This window comes from Oryx dammah, unplaced genomic scaffold (assembly GCF_014754425.2).
Source record: "Oryx dammah isolate SB20612 unplaced genomic scaffold, SCBI_Odam_1.1 HiC_scaffold_11081, whole genome shotgun sequence".
Classification (NCBI taxonomy): domain Eukaryota; kingdom Metazoa; phylum Chordata; class Mammalia; order Artiodactyla; family Bovidae; genus Oryx; species Oryx dammah.
Genome location: NW_024080475.1, coordinates 57,882 through 78,629, shown reverse-complemented (window position 1 = coordinate 78,629; position 20,748 = coordinate 57,882). Strand labels below are relative to the sequence as shown.

Genomic DNA, 20,748 nt, shown 5'->3' with positions numbered 1-20,748 from the left:
CATCAGTTCAGCTAACGTCTGAGATGTTATTTTTACCCAGACTGGTACACATCTGCTGAAGTTCCCCAGAAAGTCTATGGCTCAACCAAGTGTGATTTTCTTAGACATCAAGCTTAAATTCATAGGCACTCAGATGAAAAATGAATTACCTTTTACAAGTCACTCTCAAGTTAAATACACTGTAATCTCAAAGCTGCATCATCAAGGGGTAATCATCTGTTTTAACCTTCTTCCAAAGACTAAGAAAACCTTGTTTCTTGCAGTTCCATATTTCAACCTCCCTTCTAAATTTCAAACAATAATTAGAACATCTAGGTTGAAATCAAAACAATAATACATATTTTTTAAAATTTTAAGCCACTAAGAAGGAATTCACAGCAAGATTGTTGAGTGTAATACTAACACATATTAGACCCTCAACAAATGTATTTTGAATAAAACACAAAACAAGAACTATGGTAACAAGAAGGTACCTATGGTGAAAGTCATTTGCATGTTCTGATGAAATGGTACTCAATAATGATGTGATAATAAGATTGCTGGATATTAATTATGAATCTGGCACCCAGGTCTTTATCATTTAATGGCATTAAATGACATTAATGTCATTAAAAAGTGACAGTTTTTACCATCTAAGATCAACAAGTTAACTAATCTAAACCAAACCAAAGAAATTTTACTGAGATATTTTTCTTTGTGAATTAGGAGGAAATAGTCAGTGTTTTAATATAAGTGAGAGATACATTAAATTGTGGCTGAAATAGGAAAAGCCAGTGAGTCCACTTTATATATCAGACTTCCATAAGACCCATCCCTCTCTCCTTTCTATAAACAGGGCCACTGCTGTTTAGTTTAGAAAGTAAAATATATTGTTGTTCAAGGCAATAAACACTATATGTGAATAAATAGTTTACAAAATATTTATAACAATAACAATATATGGTGACAGATGGCAACTAGACTTATTGCAATGACTGTTTCACAATATATACAAATATCAAACCATTATGTTATACACCTGAAACTAATACAATGATATATACCAATTATAACTCAGTTTAGAAAAAAAGAGTAACTCATTTATTTAATGCTCAGACAACAAAATACCTGTCATATTACTAGCAGTGGAAAGCTAGAAGTAAGATAATAATCATGAGATATTTTATTACATATAGAGAATTTTTACCTAGAATCACACTTTATCAATTCAAATAATTTTTCAATCTTAGTAATTATCAGATTCTAAGGGAAAACATAAAGTAGGAAAATAGCCTTATATTTTTAGCATGTTCAGTATGGATACCTTAGTGACTATGAACTCCCTAAAATGTAACTGTTTTGTACTCCAACTCAGAAGTAAAATCTTTTGTATGTTAGAACAAAAGTTAACGCACTAGTCCTCATGAAAACAGCAAAGATTGATTCCATAAAATTCAGCTTTATTACTGTGCTATGACATTATAGCAAATACGGTTTCAGAATTCACTCCTTCCATTGCCTTGTGAAGTAGCAGCAGTAACACAGCTCAGAGAATTCCAGGCCAGTTTGAGGGTAAACCCACCGAATCCAAAGTCCCATTCTACTGTGAACAGCACCATCAAAAGAAGCTTTTGAAAAGTCCCCTGGGTCGGAAAGGAAAACAAGGCTGAACGGAGCCAAAAGGCCTGCTGATGACTCTCCTGTGGGCTCTGAGTCGCCTCCAGAGGACTGGGTCTGGAGGGGCAATATCATGCTCATTTTTCTTGAGATTGTAAACTGAGGTCTACAGTTCTGAATAATGAACATGTTACTAAACAGAGCTTTTTTCCTCCCAGGAGTTCCATTAACAAGATTTCTTCAGTTTGGGGTAGTTTCCAGACTTCTGAGAGCCTTCCTCTTCCAGCGGAAGCCCTCATTAAATAATTTTCCCAGACTTGAGAACTTCTCATGCTTTTTATTTTCTCCAAACGTGAAATGAAGCCTAATTTCCTTCTTCTACACATTCCTATTATTCAGGCAAGATATATGTTTGGTGGTAGTAGTAATGATTATTACTACTACTATTACTACAACAATACTGCCTAGAATAAAAAGTACTAATACTTTGCCTGGGCTCCGTATGCGCCAGGTTTGATGCTCAGTGCTTCCACCGAATCATCTCATTCCAGCCTCTCGACAGTCATGCAGTGATTGCAACTGTGGATTACAACTGTCATTGTAATTTCAGATCAGTTTGGCAGGCATGCTCTGCTCAATTAACCACAAAGAGGCATAAAACGCAGCCTAGAGTCACTCCAGTTCAGAAGTCTGTGCCTTTAACCAGCATGTTCTAAGGCCCCATTTCTTCTAAAGAAATGTGACATCTAGGCTGGGGACACAGTGAATGAGTGGCATGTCAGTGCTTGATAAATCAACCAGTCAGTCAAAGGTAAAATTAGTATGCATGAAAGAAGATTTAGACTTAAAGTTTACAAAAGTCATTAAAAAAGAGGAGTAGAAATACACACTCATATTATATACCAAAATGACCTGTGAGTCATCATACTTATAATGTTAAATGTAAACATGATTAAGTAGCTTAAATATTTATGATGTGAATTTGTGCCCATTTAGTTGTCATACAAAGCTAGTGGCAAAGTTTTAACTCAATATGCAGGATCACATCTTAAATTTATCAGTTAATGTTTTCTAAAGTTTAAAAAATGTGTGGTGAGATTTTCGAGATCAATACATGAATGAAACAGGCGTTAAGAAGCAGATGGAGGAACTCTTCCTTTGTCCATCAGAACCTCTGTGATGCAGTCTTCCAGCCCCTTTCTTCTCGTGATCCGTGTTCACCATCTCTCAGCTTCTTTACTGGTGGCAGGAGCTACCGGAGTTGTGATAAATATTGAGCTGTGTAGGTTAAACACAGAATCCCTCCTTCCCAGTAGATTATATGTTTTCTGTCTCGACTTTTTCTCTGTTGCAGTTTATTATGCTGACATACCTTTTCATGCTGGCCTGGCTGGGAGTCACGGCATTCACCTCACTGCCAGTTTACATGTATTTCAACCTGTGGACCATCTGCCGAAACACCACCTTAGTGGAGGGAGCGAATCTCTGCCTGGACCTTCGTCAGTTTGGTAGGTGTATCCCTGGCTGTAAATACAGCACCTCATATGGTTTGCTTCATTTTAAAATAGTGTAATGGAAAAGAAAACAGAAACCCACCCCAGTATTCTTGCCTGAAAAGTCCCAGGGACACAGGAGCCTGGCAGGCTACAGTCCTAAGGGTCGCAAGGGGTTGGAAATGACTGAGCAACTGAGCAAACTAGCGAAACCACTTTGGAACCATCGTTACTTCGACCAAAGAGAGAGATGCATCAGAATCTTCACGTTTAAGTCATTTTTTAAAAACCAAACTAAGGGAATTTCAGAGTGAGTGCAAGTCACTCTTATGACATGAACCGTGTAATGTTTGCATAGTATTTTCATTCTCCCCCGATAAACTGTATAGTCTGTGAAGTCTGCTATGAAGCTCACCTAAGAAATAGATACTTCATTGTTTTCTGAAACAGGGGAAAAAATTAACTCTACCATTTCATAATTTAAAAAGAAAATCAAAAAATACTAAATCAATCAGTAGTCCTCTTAGTTTATTTTTATTTAGGGCTGAAACCTCATGTAATAATAATAATTTCTTATGTGCATAAGAGCTTACAATAGTTTGTATATGTTTGCCTGTTTAGTTCTCACAGTAATTCTATGTGGTGGATCCTGTGCTTATCCTCTTTATAAATGACAAAACTGAGGTACCAGGAGGTTAACTTCCTGTCCAAGGTGACACAGCTAGTAAGTGACAGCACTGGATTCTCTCCATCAAGTTTCAGAGTCTGTTTTTGGCTCAAAGTGAGCTGCCTCACTGTTGAAACAAGTACTGAACTATGAATGAGGAAAGTTGAGTCTAATCTCACCTAACCTGTTTGGAATTCCATCCCATCCTTTGTAATGATATGAGGGCTACAGAATTTATAGAAGATATGCAAAGTCATGTGCTCAAACTGATTTTTTTTTTTTACAACACAACTGTTAGTGGATTGCCATTCCCTTCTCCAGGGGATCTTCCTGACCCAGGGATCGAACCCAGGTCTCTTGCATTGCAGGTGAATTCTTTACCATCCAAGCCACCAGGGAAGACCTTTAAAATCTAATAGAGTATTCTAAATGTTTTTCTCTAATGCAGGTGTCCCTGTACTTCAGGCAAGTGGGAAACAGTTCAGTAGAGGGGATCGCAAGGTTAGACTGTGGCTCTGAAGTTAGACTGTAGACAGACTGCAGGGTATGGTCGAACCAGTCCATCACCAGCTAGCCCAATGTTCCAAAACAGTGTCCACCTACGCTCTTGATGGAAGGAGTTTCAGCCCCCATTGCGTGATGCGAATGAAAATCAGGATGATCTGCTCTGTGCATGGGGTTCTTGGCAAGAAGATGATGGAAGGAACGTGGACAGGTCTTCTCTGGGGAAAGTTTTAACCTTGGAATCATGTCCATGTAAACACAGGAAAAGGAAACCTTGGCACCTACTGCTGGAGGTCACTGGAAAATAGCTGCTCGGAAAACCACAGCCCTAACTTCAGCATTCCCCGCCCCCAACTAAAATGTCTTCCGTTAGTTCTTCTAATCTGAAAAATTAAAATTGGAAGAGATGTGGCTAGTCTCACAGAGAGGGTTGCCAGGTAAATTACAGGACACCCAGTTAAGTTTGAATTTCTGATAAGCAATATATTTAGTCCAGTACATCCCAGATATTGTAGGGGACATACATCTGCTAAGTGTGAAGCATGACTATGATTAAAGCTGCTCTTTGAACCTTAGCCCTGTTACAGCAATAGTTCAGTTCAGTTGCTCAGTCATGTCTGACTCTTTGCGACCCCATGGACTGCAGCACAGCAGGCCTCCCTGTCCATCACCGACTCCTGGAGCTTGATCAAACTCGTGTCCATCAAGTCGGTGATACCATCCAACCATCTCATCCTCTGTCATCCCCTTCTCTTCCCACATTCAATCTTTCCCAGCATCAGGGTATTCTCAGATGAGTCAGTTCTTTGCATCAGGTGGCCAAAGTATTGGAGTCTCAGCTTCAGCATCAGTCCTTCCAATGAATATTCAGGACTGGTTTCCTGTACGATGGACTGGTTGGATCTCCTTGCAGTCCAAGGGACTCTCAAGAGTCTTCTCCAACACCACAGTTCAAAAGCATCAGTTCTTCAGTGCTCAGCTTTCTTTATAGTCCAACTCTCACATCCATGCATGACTACAGGAAAAACCATAGCTTTGACTAGATAGACTTTTGTTGGCAAAGTAATGTCTCTGCTTTTTAATATGCTGTCTACTTTGGCCACCTCATGCTAAGAGTTGACTCATTGGAAAAGACTTTGATGCTGGGAGGGATTGGGGGCAGGAGGAGAAGGGGAAGACAGAGGATGAGATGGCTGGATGGCATCACTGACTCGATGGACGTGAATCTGGGTGAACTCCGGGAGTTGGTGATGGACAGGGAGGCCTGGCGTGCTGCGATTCATGGGGTAGTAAAGAGTCGGACACAACTGAGCAACTGAACTGAACTGAACTGAAAAGGAGATCAGTCCTGGGTGTTCTTTGGAAGGAATGATGCTAAAGCTAAAACTCCAATACTTTGGCCACCTCATGTGAAGAGTTGACTCGTTGGAAAAGACTCTGATGCTGGGAGGGATTGGGGGCAGGAGGAGAAGGGGAAGACAGAGGATGAGATGGCTGGATGGCATCACTGACTCAATGGATGTGAGTTTGAGTGAACTCTTGGAGTTGGTGATGGACAGGGAGGCCTGGTGTACTGCAATTCAAAAAGTGTACTGTCGCAAAAAGTCGGACATGACTGAGCCTGAACTTAACTGAACTGAACTACGTTGGTCATAGCTTTTCTTCCAAGGAGCAAGTGTCTTAATTTCATGGCTGCAGTCACCATCTGCGGTAATTTTGGAGGCCAAAAAAATAAAGTCTGTCACTGTTTCCACTGTTTCCCCATCTATTTGCCATGAAATGATGGGACCAGATGCCGTGAATGTTTTCTGAATGTTGAGTTTTAAGGCAACTTATTCACTCTCTTCTTGCACTTTCATCCAGGATTTATTCAGGCTTAGCCTTTTTCTGTGATGTGCAGAGGTGTCAAGCAACCTTTCACATCATCTGTACAGGCTTTCTGTTTGTTCTTAACAAAGAATCTACTGCCTGGACAGCATTTATTTACCCTCCAAATAATACATCTTTAATAAGAATCCTTAATGTTCATATGCAATCAAGTTATAAACAAAGGGCATCAGAAAAGAAAAAAACCAGCCCCCCAACTGTGGATCACAATGGGTACAGACAGAGGCAACAGAATTTCCTGATGGGTTGTGTGTGGGGGTCGACAGGAAACTAGGATTCAAGAAGGAATTCATCTTTTTGATTAAGCAACTGGGAATGCTGATTAGCTATTAAATGAGATGGGAAAGCCAACCAGAAGAGCTTGCTCAGGAGTAGGGCAGGCAACGGAGAAGGTGAGACTTCAGTTTCAGCAGTGTTGTTTTTCGGGTGCTTATTAGAGGACTCAATAGAGTTGTCAAGTAAGAAGTTGGATATTTGGGTCTTGGTTTCGGGAGAGAAGTATGGGGCTGCCTGTATGAATTTAGGAATCTTGATAATGTTTAAAGTTGAAAGCTCTGAGAACGGCTGAGGTCAGCAAAGGAGCCAGATAACTGAGGACTGGACACTGGGAAGCACCACTGAAAGAGATCCTAGCTCGCTGGAGGAACCAGACAAAGATACTGAGAGGGAGAAGCCGGTGAGAACAGAAAGGCAAGAGCAGGAGGATGTAGATTTTGGAATCCAAATAAAGAGACCATGAAGGATGCAAGTCTCCTCTGTCCGTGAGATTTCTCAGGCCAGAATACTGGAGTGGATTGCCATTTCCTTCTCCAGGGAATCTTCCCAACCCAAGGATTGAACCCACGTCTCCTGCATTGGCAGGCATATTCTTTAACCACTGAGCCACCAGGGAAGCCTTGCAGGAGTCATCAGCTGCCTCCAGTACTGCTGACTGGCGAATAGAAGGGGAACGAAGAATTCATCTTCAGTTTTAACAATGTGGAGGGCATGAATGACCTTCATAAGGAAAGTTTCAATGGAGGATTGGGGTGAAATTTGACTGGAAGGGGTTTAAGTGAAAATGGAAAGAAAGGAATTGCAGATGGAGCCTAAGCAACACTTCCTAGAAGTTTTGCTGCAAATGCGAATAAAGAAATAGGCAAAGAAATGCATGCATAGCCAGGGTGTTTCATGTGAATGGATGAAGTCTGCAACAGATCAGCAAGGAGAAAGATAGCCTTTCCTGGGAAGATTTCTCACTAATGATGATTTATTAGACACATCTTCCAGAGGTTCTTTTTAACCCCCCTTAGACTTACCATGGCAAAAAAGGAAGGTCCCAGAGAAGGATCTCTGAATTCAAGATATTGCAAGTAGATTTTCTTCAACTGAAATAATTGCCCAAACCATTGGCAAAGCAGGTTGGTATAAGCAGATCCATAAACATGGAGAGTTGATGGTGCACCTCTAAGCTAAAAATGTGTGAATATGTGTACATATTAAAACTAAATAATATGTCCATATATTGTTATGCAGCAAGTGCTAAAAGCTGAGGTATTAGTTTGCCCAGAAGTTGTGAATTTTTCCTTTCATGTATATATGTGTTTAACACTTCAGGAGTTCTCAAAACAAAATCAAAGACCGATTCTAGGATGGGTCACTTCTTGATCACTTCTGTAAAATGAGGTCTGTGGCAGTGCCTCACCTATGTGCTTGTTAAAAATTCAATACTCCTGGCAAACGTTCACAGACTCTGATGGATTAGTCCTCCAGTGGATCCAGAGATACAAATTTGTGATAGTTCCCCAGAATCCCCATCAGGGGATTCTGATGCTGTTCAGTTCAGTCACTCAGTAGTGTCCGACTCTCTGCGACCCCAAAAACTGCAGCACGCCAGGCCTCCTTGTCCATCACCAACTCCCCGAGTTCACTCAAATTCATGTCCATTGAGTCGGTGATGTCATCCAACCATCTCATCCTCTGTCGTGCCCTTCTCCTCCTGCCTTCAATCTTTCTCAGCATCGGGGTCTTTTCCAGTGAGTCAGTTCTTCGCATCAGGTGGCCAAAGTATTGGCGCTTCAGCTTCAGCATCAGTCCTTCCAATGAATATTCGGGACTGATCTCCTTTAGGATGGACTGGTTGGATCTCCTTGCAGTCCAAGGGACTCTCAAGAGTTGTCCAACACCACAGTTCAAAAGCATTAATTCTTCAGCACTCAGCTTTCTTTATAGTCCAACTCTCACATCCATACATGACTACTGGAAAAATCAGAGCTTTGACTAGACAGACCTTTGTTGGCAAAGTAATGTCTCTACTTTTTAATGTGCTGTCATGGTTGGTCATAACTTTTCTTCCAAGGAGCAAGTATCTTTTAATTTCATGGCTGCAATCATCATCTGCAGTGATTTTGGAGCCCCCCAAAAATAAAGTCTGACACTGTTTCCACTGTTTCCCCATCTATTTCCCATGAAGTGATAGAACCAGATGCCATGATCTTTGTTTTCTGAATGTTGAGCCTTAAGCCAACTTTTTATTTTCCTCTTTTATTTTCCTCAAGAGGCTCTTTAGTTCTCCTTCACTTTCTGCCATAGGGGTGGTGTCCTCTGCATATCTGAGATTATTGGTATTTCTCCCAGCAATCTTGATTCCAGCTTGTACTTCATCCAGCCCAGCATTTCTCATGATGTACTCTGCATATAACTTCAATAAGCAGGGTGACAATATACAGCCTTGACGTACTCCTTTCCTCATTTGGAACCAATCTGTTGTTCCATGTCCAGTTCTAACTGTTGCTTCCTGACCTGCATACATATTTCTCAGGAGGCAGGTCAGATGGTCTGGTATGCCCATCTCTTTCAGAATTTTCCACAGTTTATTGTGATCCACACAGTCAAAGGCTTTGGTGTAGTCAATAAAGCAGAAGTAGATGTTTTTCTGGAACTCTCTTGCTTTTTTTGATGATCTACCAGATGTTGGCAATTTGATCTCTGGTTCTTCTGCCTTTTCTAAATCCAGCTTGAACATCTGGAAGTTCACGTACTGTTGAAGCCTGACTTGGAGAATTTTGAGTATTACTTTACTAGCGTGTGAGATGAGTGCAATTGTACAGTAGCTTGAGCATTCTTTGGCATTGCCTTTCTTTGGGATTGGAATGAAAACTGACCTTTTCCAGTCCTGTGGGCACTGTTGAGTCTTCCAAATTTGCTGGCATATTGAGTGCAGCACTTTCACAGCATCATCTTTTAGGATCTGAAATAGCTCAACTGGAATTCCATCACCTCCACTAGCTTTGTTCATAGTGATGCTTCCCTTCCTAAGGCCCACTTGACTTCACATTCCAGGATGTCTGACTCTAGATGAGTGACCATACTATTGTGATTATCTGGGTCATGAAGACCTTTTTTGTACAGTTCTTCTGTGTGTTCTTGCCACCTCTTCTTAATATCTTCTGCTTCTGATAGGTCCATACCTGCCGGGGTCCAGCCCCGGTGGATCCAGGGTGATTCAAAGGTGGGGGGACGGCGTTGGCATCTTTGGAAAAATACATATTTAATTACAGATACAGAGCGAGATTAGAAACGGATAGTGTAGTAGGAGAATTAGTGGAGAAAGGAGGCTGAATTCAGCCAGAGAAATGGGAGCAAGAAAGAAGCGACATGGGGGAATCAGTCTTTCCGGAAACTGATCCGATTTCTTTATTTTGGGGTTTGCTTATATACCTTTTGTTACACATAGGGATGAATACAGAGTCACGTGGGGGTCTTAGGGATATTACATTATCTTCTGGCCATGAGTGAGACCTGCTGACATTCTATGATCCTTTCTTTCTGATAACCAAAAACCTTATTTCTTCCAAGGGTGTTTTTTCTTAAACCAGGCACCACCCTCCAGATAAAGTTGCATTCCTATAGGGTGAGGGTGTAGTGAGTTAACAATCAAGAAAGGAATTTATTTAACCCAAGGTTAACAGGATTAATCTTAAAGGTTAATAGTTATTTCTCCTATATGCTTAAAGGTTAATACTTATTTCTCCTATATGTTAGTTATATTCATTATATGGGCAGGGAATACGGAGATTTAGCAGCAAACATCAGCCCAACAAATGAAAATCCTTTTACCAATGCTCCCCTTAAGATCTATTTAGTCTTAAGATAGCGATAAAGTTACATTTTTACATAACAAAGACACAGTGATTTATAACAAAGCACAGTGATCTATTACAAAAGAGAAAATCCATTAACTCAAAAAGTCTAGTATTGCTAACCTTAAAAACTACATATTTCCTTTTCTATATTCCAAATACATTGATTAATATATTCCCAGGTGCCTAAGGATATGGAGGCCTGGCGGCAATCATTGACTCAACAAGAAGAAAAAGCCCTATGCTAATTAAGACTCTCAAAATACTCCAAAACTGTCTGTGCTATTTATGGCTGAGAGGTAGTAAACAATCATGTTCATAGTGGCAGGAGTATGGATAATCCTGTCACACAAGCTAGCCTGTCAGCAGAGAGGTTTGACCTAAGACATCCTTGTCCCACCCAGGGGAGGGAATTAGCAGCAATTATTGACACAACAAATGAAAAACCCTTCACCAATATAATTCCTAACCAACCCACTATACTAATAATTTCTAACTCCCCAAAAGAAGTTGCCTTTAGTAAGTCTAAAACATCTCATGCCTCTCAGATTGGGAGGCTGTAAACAATCACATGTGGCCAGACGAACCTATACAGGCGGGCTAGATAACCTTCAGAGGAGTCCGTAAGCTGAAACACTCTTGTCACGCCCAGGAATTTTTATCGCCTTGGAGCTGCACGTTTACTCCTTCTCCGAGAGAAATGGTTATGGGGGAGAGCATAAAACAGACTCTGGTTTGGGGGTAGATGCTCGGGAACAGGGGGTTCCTGAGGCTTGATCACGCCTTTGCGTATGCCAAGCCTCCTTCCTCATGACCTTTGCCATAGGCGGAGTTCCTCACGCTGGCCCCCAACACATACCATTTCTGTCCTTTATTGTGCCCATCTTTGCATGAAATGTACCTTGGTATCTCTAACTTTCTTGAAGAGATCTCTAGTCAGGAGATTCTGATGCAGTTGATCCATAAACCAACTGGAGCAAGGATAAATAGGAGTGAAATTGCAGCTTTTTATTTCTTCTTACTAATAACACTGTTTTCAGCATTAGCGGAGAAAAATTCTCCTTTGGGCAGTATGCTTTTATAGACTAATGGAGGCTTTGTACAAGCAGAATACTTTAAGATCCTGACTTCATCTGGAGCATAGTTATCCAAAGAATTCTGATGCCTACACCATGACATTAATGGACCAAACCAATGAAGTAGCTACAACTGAATCTGAAGATTCTGGTTACTAGATCCCATTGAATTCAGATTGAAAATGTTTTAAATTGCTTGAGGCTTGAATAGTCTTGATCTTCCATTCTAAGTTTTATTTTTCATGATTATTATCAAGTCACGAAAGCTGAGGAAGAGTTTGTTTTCTCTCTCTCTGGGATCCTGAAAATATGTAAAATGTTAAACTGTACTTTTCTGAATGTTGTAGGGATTGTGACAATTGGAGAGGAAAAGAAAATTTGCACTGTCTCTGAGAACTTCCTGAGAATGTGTGAATCCACTGAGGTGAGTGTTGTTACAGCCTTTAATTTTGTTAGAATTTGAGCTTCATTTTGTTATTTGATATATAATTAAAGTGACATCAAATTCCTGCCTTTTTCTTTCAGAGGCAAGTTCACTTGCAATGTTGTTATGCAGGGGGATGAGAAAATAAATAAGAATGAGATACTCTGCATATTTCAATAATAATTATGATAAAAATTTTTTTCTAGAAACTATCATTTTAATGAAAGTTGGAAAATCATAAGGCTATATTTTAAAAGATATGCCATAGCCTTCGTGGTTATAATATTACTGGAAACCATCATTATTAATCATGATCTCATCTTTAACATGAAATTATACTAATATAGTGCATTTGCAAAGATTTAAACAACTTTCAGGAGGAAACACGGAGAAGGCAATGGCACCCTACTCCAGTACTCTCTCCTGGAAAATCCCATGGATGGAGGAGCCTGGTGGACTGCAGTCTATGGGGTCACTAAGAGTCAGACACGACTGAGCGACTTCACTTTCACTTTTCACTTTCATGCATTGGAGAAGGAAATGGCAACCCACTCCAGTGTTCTTGCCTGGAGAATCCCAGGGACGGGGGAGCCTGGTGGGCTACCATCTATGGGGTCGCACAGAGTGGGACACGACTGAAGCAACTTAGCAGCAGCAGCAGCAGAAGAAAAGATATTGTGAGGTGCACTTCTGTTAAAGATGAGCAGAGTTCCTACTCATAAGGCTATGGACGCCTTATCACTCTTCTGTTGTAACCCTGATGCATGTCTGTTTCTCTCTGGTTTCTTTTGCAGCTGAACATGACCTTCCACTTGTTTATTGTTGCCCTTGCCGGAGCTGGGGCTGCAGTCATCGCTATGGTAAGACCTCAAAGCTCTGAGGCTTGGTTTTTCAGTTTGCCTGTAGAGACGATCATTTGCCTCTAATATCCAAAGTCTGTAGGAATCATACGTATTTTAGCATCATTTTAAAAAAGAGAGGGGGAGAATGAACAAATAAGTGAAAAATAAGGCTTACTCTAAAGAAAGATATTCGTTACAATAGAATTGACATTTAGTAATCAGTTGAAGGGTTCAAATGCTCCATAATATTGGTAACACTAACCAAAATAAGTAAATTCCTTAGCATTTTAGATGTGAGACTACTATTAACATAAAAAGTCATTTATTTGGCATATACTAAGGCAATGGCACCCCACTCCAGTACTCTTGCCTAGAAAGTCCCATGGACAGAGGAGCCTGATGGGCTGCAGTCCATGGGGTTGCTGGAAGTTGGACACGACTGAGAGACTTCCCTTTCACTTTTCACTTTCATGCATTGGAGAGGGGAATGGCAACCCACTCCAGTGTTCTTGCCTGGAGAGTCCCAGGGACAGGGGAGCCTGGTGGGCTGCTGTCTATGGGGTCGCACAGAGTCGGACACGACTGGAGCGACTTAGCAGCAGCAGCAGCAGCACATATGCATCAATGGGGTATTCAGATAATTTAATCAATTCCTTATCTTACGTTACCCTTTTTTCCTCCTTATGGAGTCATTTATGAAAAAAGGATTAATTTATTTTTCTTCACATAAACCTTAGTAGTTTCTGGTTGTGTCTTCTGTATATAACTTTCTTAAAAAATATTAAGAACAAGTCCTGAAAGTCAGGCTTTACCAAGTTTTTAGGACCTGAATTTTGCCAGATCCAGTCTCTTCTTTGTAACTCACCATGAGTTCCATTTTGTTTAGTGGAAGGCCAAGTGGCAACAATGAACACGGACCCTGCACACTGTAGGAGCTTTTGCGGCCGGGTTCCTCTGTCCTTATTTTCAGGTCCTAGAATATACGTGGCAGAGAGCTCTAGAAGGTGCCCAGTAACCTCAGCTATGGAATAGCTACTTCAATACCCAGAAATGATGAGTTAATTTGGAACTATCTAATTCCTTTCCTTATGGTGCCAATACATTGTCCAACATGTTGGTGAAAGAAACATTCAGAAAAAAAATGAGTGCTTTTCTCTTGTCAAAGACTAATAACAGGAAAGCAGAGACAATGTGCCGGTGAGCCACTTCAAACCAGTTATTTTCAGTGACTTCATAAATCAATTTGTATTAAGACCTGACTCTGTTTTATAAAACTGTTTTCAAAAGTGTGTATATATGTCACTTCAGTCATGTCTGACTCTTTGCAACCCCAGGGACTGTAGCCCACTGGTGGGGCTCCTCTGTCCATAGGATTCTCGAGGCAAGAATCCTGGAGCGGGTTGCCATGGCCTCCTCCAGGGAGTCTTCCCAACCCAGGGATCGAACCAGCATCTCCCATGTCCTCAGGTTCTATACCACTAGCACCACCCTATTTTCAAAAATACCTGACAAAAATAGCCATATCAAGGCCATGGTGGATTTTCAGACATTTTAATTCAATATCATGTTAATTGCCCAACATTGTAAATTTGGTGTATAAATGTCTCCATAAGAATTTCACTTCAGAATATGAGATGCTTAACAAGATCTCGCTGCCTGAGTAACTGAGGGGTCACAATAAAACAATAAGCAAAGGCCTTATATTCTTAACATAGAATCATCCATAGGTTCTGGGCAGTGATATCCCAGACCCCATAATCCCAAATAGCCTGGCTGTGAGATAACAGGAAACATCTGTTCACCTGCATCCACCCACACATTTCTGCACAATGGATAAATATAGGGTCGTGTATCTTCAAGCAATGCACACCCATATATAAAACATCTATCAAATCATTTTCTGAGAAGAAGTACATAATAAAGCATTTGTTTGCATTTGCAACATATGTGTGTGCAAAATTCTGTGTAAAAACACATGCCTTCAGGCACACATTAGTGAAAAGTACCTGTCTGAACAAAATAGTGTTTAAATGACTCTAAAAATGCTTCCTATAAAGTGATTCTATTATTAAAAGATTTTAAGATGATAGAAAATTTAGATGTTATATATTTCTTAAGAAATCTGCATAGATTTAGGAATTAACTTATAAATAAATTTTATTTCAAACAGCAAGAGTTCAGAAGATTACTTTCATAAGTACTAACCATCCTTTTAGATAACTAAATAAAAGCAAAGCATAAATTCCTTAAGAAGTAAATAACTTCTAAATATTGATTGACATCCCAAGTTTATGTTTCTGGAAACAGAAAATACTGATAGAACTACTTCTGTTGTTCCCAGTATTAATATAGCTTCCATAGCACCGCTATTAGCTAACATTTCTTTAAAACATACTTTGTCGAAGTTACCATCAAATGCTTTATTAGTACTTGTAAGATAGCAACTGTCATTAACCTCAACACATCTCATTCAAATCTCAGAAGACAGCTACCATAATTATTTCTATATTAGATATCAGAAAATTGAGATGAATTTCACTCTACCAAGGTATTTAAAAATCCTCTGTCATTTAAGGCAAGGGTTGTAAGAATTTGGACTAAGATTCATGTGTGCTGTACTCTGCCTGCATGCGGGACACCTGGGTTCATTCCCTGGGTTGGGAAGATCCCCTGGAGGAGGCATGGCAACCCACTCATGGATCCTTGCCTGGAGAACCACCATGGACAGAGGAGCCTGGCGGGCTACGGTCCATAGGGTCACAAAGAGTCGGACACAACTGGGCGACTAAGCAGGGCATAGCACTACTCCATTATCTTTTTTTATTACATTAGGAAGGTCTGTCTGCCGACAAAAGTAGTCAAGTTAGCATCTCTAGATTTCGGTGTTTAGGATTCATCTGCTGAGGTCCGATGACAAGCCTGGAGCTTGCATTAACCGAGGGCCAGGTGAAATATCTGAAAACCTGCTGGGAAACTCCAGTCTCTAAAATAGAGTAACGCTGACATTCTTTTCAGTGACATTGACATTCTTTTTAGTATTTCACTCATAGATTCTTAGTAATTATTTAACAGTCATATTTTTCTCCGATTTCAAAGAGAAAGTCTCTGAACATCTAAAAATAAATTCATTCCTATGGCAAATATTCTAAGTACCAGCTGCTTGATAAGCGCTCTCCAAGGCCCTTGATATTTTCACAGCAACGACGACAACACAAATTTGGCTATGTGTACAAGCCTTACTTAATCCACATACATATAGTGATTAAGCTTTCACTATGAACACGCAAGAATATAATTTGGAGCTCCTACTTCCATGTGGCTTACAATTTCTAAACAAATGAAGCAAAACACAGCATTTGAGAGGAATTTCATTGCTTTACTGTATCGCTGTATCAAAATTACTTTGTCAAATTCCTTTCTACTGCCTGAACATGAACATACTACAGTAGTCACCGTTTAGAATGTACCTTGCATTCTTAATGCTCATCCCTACTTTTCTAAAATGAGCCTAGCTCCTATCTTGACTAATCAAAATTTTCAAGTTCTTCAAAAAACTAAAAATAGAACTATCATATGACCCAGCAACTTCACTCCTGGGTATATATCTGAAAAGAAAAATTACTAGTTCAAAAAGATACATGCACCCCAGTGTTCATAGCAGCATTATTTACAATTTCCAAGACATGGAAGCAACCTAATTGTCCATCAACAGATGAATGGAAAAAGATTAGGTGTATATACAATGGAATATTACTGAGTAATAGTCCATATATACAATGGAACATTACTCAACCATAAAAGAGAAGGAAATTTTGCCATTTGCAACACCACAGATGGACCTGAAGAGTATTATGCTAAGTGAGATAAGTCAGATAGAGAAAGACAGCTACTATATGATATCACTTCTATGTGGAATCTAAAAAGTACAACAAGCTAGTGAATATACAAGAAAGCAACAGACTCACAGAAATTAAAAAAAGAACTAGTAGGTACTGGTGGAGAGAGGGATGGAAGAGGGGCAACATAGGGTCAAGGTATTAAGAGATATAAGCTAGTATGTATAAATTACAAGGACATATTGTACAACACTGGAATATAGCCAATATTTTATAATAACTATAAATGGAATAGAAGCTTTAGCAATTGTGAATCACTATACTGTATACCTGTAACGTACATAATATAGAATATCACTATAATTCAATAAAAACTTTTCCTGTTCTATTTTACTTTATTATAAGTAAAAATAATGCTACCCTTTAAGGCTCAGAGAAAGTACATACCTGACAACTTAGTTTCTCTTTCCTATTCATCCATCAAAACCCACCAATTGGAAAACGTCTTTTTCTCTCTCAAAGTCTACAAGGAAAGCAAAGAAAGAAAAACAAATAAGTGATCTCATTGCTCAGTCTATTCAGGTAAAACCAGGAGCTTCATTATTTCACACTTTATTCATCAGGAAAAATAGGGAGCTTCCTTCTTGAACTATTCTAGCTATTATGAATGTATATAAATGTACAAGATTCAGGGACTTCCCTGGTGATCCAGTGGTTAACACTCCATTCTCCCAATCTTGATATTGAGGGTCCAGGTTCCATCCACGCTCAGGAAACTAGATCCCACTTGGTGCAACTAAGAATTCTCATGGTGCAGTGAAGACTGAATATCCGGCATGCTGCAGCTAAATAAATGGTGCAGCCAAATAAACAAATAAACATTTTTTAAAAAATTAAACAAAATAATACAAGAGTCACATGACACATTGCTTGCTCTCTTGTAGTTTGCACTGTAACGTGCAAAATTCACTGAATGGAAAATCAGCGTAATTAAATCCACAGGTTTGGGTTGGGCTTTCCATGAACCTGTTTTCTATTTCACATCGGGCAGTGTATCATTTCATCAGTCCCAGTTCACTGGAGTCCACTGTATGTGAGACCGTTTCCTATAATAGATTAGAAAACATAAATACGTAACCATACAATGTGTAGTCTACGGTTTGAGTAAGTGAGGGCAGAAGGACAGGAAGCATCACATAAAAGCTTTAAATATTGAATTAAGACCCTTGGATCCCTCAAAACTGAAGAAGAAGAAAGAGACACTGAAAAAAGTGCACCAAGAAGATATTGTCATCATTAGGGGAGTGAGGAAGGAATATATTTTATTTATATTCTGTTACAGCAGAAACCTTCATCCCATTTTGTTAATGAACATGTTCTACAGACGTATATAATTTGACCATTTCTTTCCTAATAGCGAGGTGTAGTGAAGACACAGAACAGACTTCCCGCATCAATTATCTTTGTCTTTGATCAGGTCCACTACCTTATGGTTCTGTCTGCCAACTGGGCTTATGTGAAAGACGCCTGCCGGATGCAGAAGTATGAAGACATCAAGTCAAAGGAGGAGCAGGAGCTTCATGATATCCACTCTACTCGCTCCAAAGAGCGGCTCAATGCATACACATAAACACCACCTTCCAGTTCGATCACTCAGATGCATTGGTGTTTAACTAAGGGCCATCCAACCATCCAATCTTTTGAAAAAGAAAATGAAAGTGCTTCTCATCAATGATATGGGGGGTGACTTATGAATCACCCGAATACACGTCTTTGTTGCGTAGCACTTCATTTCCTAATTTGTTAAATTGGTGTAATCAGATCTCTTCTACAAGCTCCTATCCAGCCTTTTATTTTTTTTTCTTTTTTAAATTTCTCAAACTCACTTAATTCTGTAAGATCAAAGAGACTAACATTGTCAAATGCCGAGATTTGATTTTTCACCACTTCCATGGGTTAGACATCACACCGTTTGCATTCTTTCTTACGTTTTGAAAAGAAAAGTAGCTTTTTATACTTTTTAGTTTTGATTTCAGTAACTAGTTTAACTACAGGTAACCTTCAAAGGGACCACTGTACATTATGACAATACACAGAAATGATATCATGACTCGAAACACAAAAATCCTGCCTGAAGGTCAGTGGCCGTGTCACTATAGGCCCGGTTAATGTTTTCATCAATCTAAGGTGCAATTTCTAAATTTGTAAGAGTAGGTTTAAAAAAAGTGCTTCTTATCTTTGTTAACACTGTTTTTTTCTTGATGTACTTAAAAGCATTTCTCTCTGATGACTCATGTTTCTGTTGTGAGCATGTAGAAACAGTGATGCTAATGCATGGCTAGTTACCTTTTTAAGATAGTGACACCAGGCTTACCTTTTAACGTTTAGTATAGCGATGACTTTAACAGAAATAACTACCATGGACTGTTGGTGAATGATCGCTTTGTGACTTAAGCAGTGGCTGGATTGGAACTTTTAATATGCTAATGTGGAACATTAATTACCTTTATGAAGGTGGTATATTAAAAATAAGCACACTAACCCCTCCGAAGTTGTTTTACCTACTTTAAAGCATTTTAATGGATTGCACCTCTGTAAACCATCCCTCCAATGTGTATGATATATTTGAAAAGGCTTCCATTAATATAATAGCTTTGCTTGCAGCCTTCCAATCTATGTTGGTTTACCTGTAGTGTTTTTTAAAGTGAGGTCAGAGGCCACTATACAATGTATCCTTTCAAAGTGTAGTGATATCTTGTGTTTTTATTTCAAGTAAGTCATTTTAACCAAATGTTCATTCGTATTCATTTATAAGACGTACCTATATCAAAGGAATAAAAAAAAACAATCAGTATTATTGGACCAAATTTGGTGTTTGTTTTAACCTTAACTCTTCTTCCGGTTATTTCTAATGCTACAAGAATGCTGTAAAGTGTCTTTTAAAATGATGTAGCCTGACAAGACTTCCTTGTCAGTGTATAAAAACTAGGTAGTATTGTGCACTATTTGACCATTGTGAAATCTTTTCTCAGTGTAAGTGCATTTCTAATAAAATTTATTGAGTGAAACAATCTTTGTACAATGACTAGTTGTGCATCATCCATAATTTTACAATTCTTGTAGTAGGTAGGGGGTGTATTACTAGGGTTATCTGTGGCATGATTATGCATTCTGTAGTATTATTTAATTAATTTGGGGTTTTGCTTCTTTTTTTTACACTTAGGTTATCTTACTGGTTCAACATTTTTCTGATGTATGCAGTATTACAGATATTCAGCAAAAGTATTAATGGGCTTCTTTAAATTCTATCTTATAATGTTTCGGTTCTGTGTCTTAACAGTCTGTGATGATTTTTAAAACTGTCTTTTAAACTTATGTAATGATGTTGATGTTTTTGGCTTTTTTTTTTTTTTTTCGGGTATTAGAGTTTGTATTTTCACAAAGAGTGCTTTGTAGCAGGCATTACAATTAATCTGTTTTGTACATAAATGTGCCAACAGCTTGATGGTGGCGTTTTTGAAATGTAGAACAAAGTGCTTGCAAATGTAATAAATACACTTGTGTACTTTGTGTACTTATTATTAGTTTCTGCAGTGTGTTTTTGTTTTTTTCTTTCTTGTTTTGTTTATTCCTTTTTCCTGTGTGTGCATTCTTTCCAGTTCAGTCGGTGCTATTTCCTTAGGATGCTTATTGACTTGGTTGAGCCGACCTAACTCTTCACAATTTAATGAAAAGTCTGTGCATGACCTACAGCGAGGGAATGCTGGGGAGAGGGGAGAGGGTGAAATGGAGGCTGTGGAGGCCATTCCATTTAGCAAATGATAACGATTCCCAGTTTATGCTGTTTCCTTGCCTAATGTTTATTGTTTTGTGTTTTCTTTAGTGTTTCATAAACTAGCAGAGAAACAAAAATGTCTAATGCAATTCAGAAAGAAAAAATGATTTATTGGTTTGCTTCAAAATGTCAAGGTGAGACCAATGAAATGAAAAAAAATTTTTTTTCAGACTTCATTTGTTTTGGATGTAATTTCTTCTGGCCAAATCAAGTAATGGCAATTTACAAATGATAAAATAGTTACCTAAAAAACCTAAACTTTCATAAAACCTAAGGAATTATATTATTCTTTATTTACGTATTATTGTAAATGACAGTTTGAAAATTTCATAAACTTAAATTACTAATATCTATAATAATTATAAGTAAATCATGGGAAAATGTCTTGTTTTAAAAAATCACTTTGATGACAATAAAAAAAATTATCCCCTATTCAAACCTGATGAAATAATAATTCTTATTCTTCC

General features: G+C 38.9%; 1 protein-coding gene across 2 annotated transcripts in view; it reads left to right on the top strand.

Annotated features, from left to right (window-relative positions):
* LOC120860529 (neuronal membrane glycoprotein M6-a) overlaps nucleotides 1-20,025 on the top strand; it is a 251,228-nt gene extending 231,203 nt beyond the window's left edge. Inside the window, exons 4-7 of one of the 2 annotated variants that reach the window (XM_040236349.1) lie at nucleotides 2,951-3,104; nucleotides 11,692-11,768; nucleotides 12,563-12,628; nucleotides 17,924-20,025. In XM_040236349.1, coding sequence (XP_040092283.1) covers nucleotides 2,951-3,104; nucleotides 11,692-11,768; nucleotides 12,563-12,628; nucleotides 17,924-18,076 — 450 coding nt within the window. In that variant the 3' untranslated portion in view covers nucleotides 18,077-20,025. The remainder of the gene's footprint in view (nucleotides 1-2,950; nucleotides 3,105-11,691; nucleotides 11,769-12,562; nucleotides 12,629-17,923) is intronic. The other variant, XM_040236350.1, reaches the window with a different exon arrangement.
* Nucleotides 20,026-20,748: the final 723 nt, after the last annotated feature.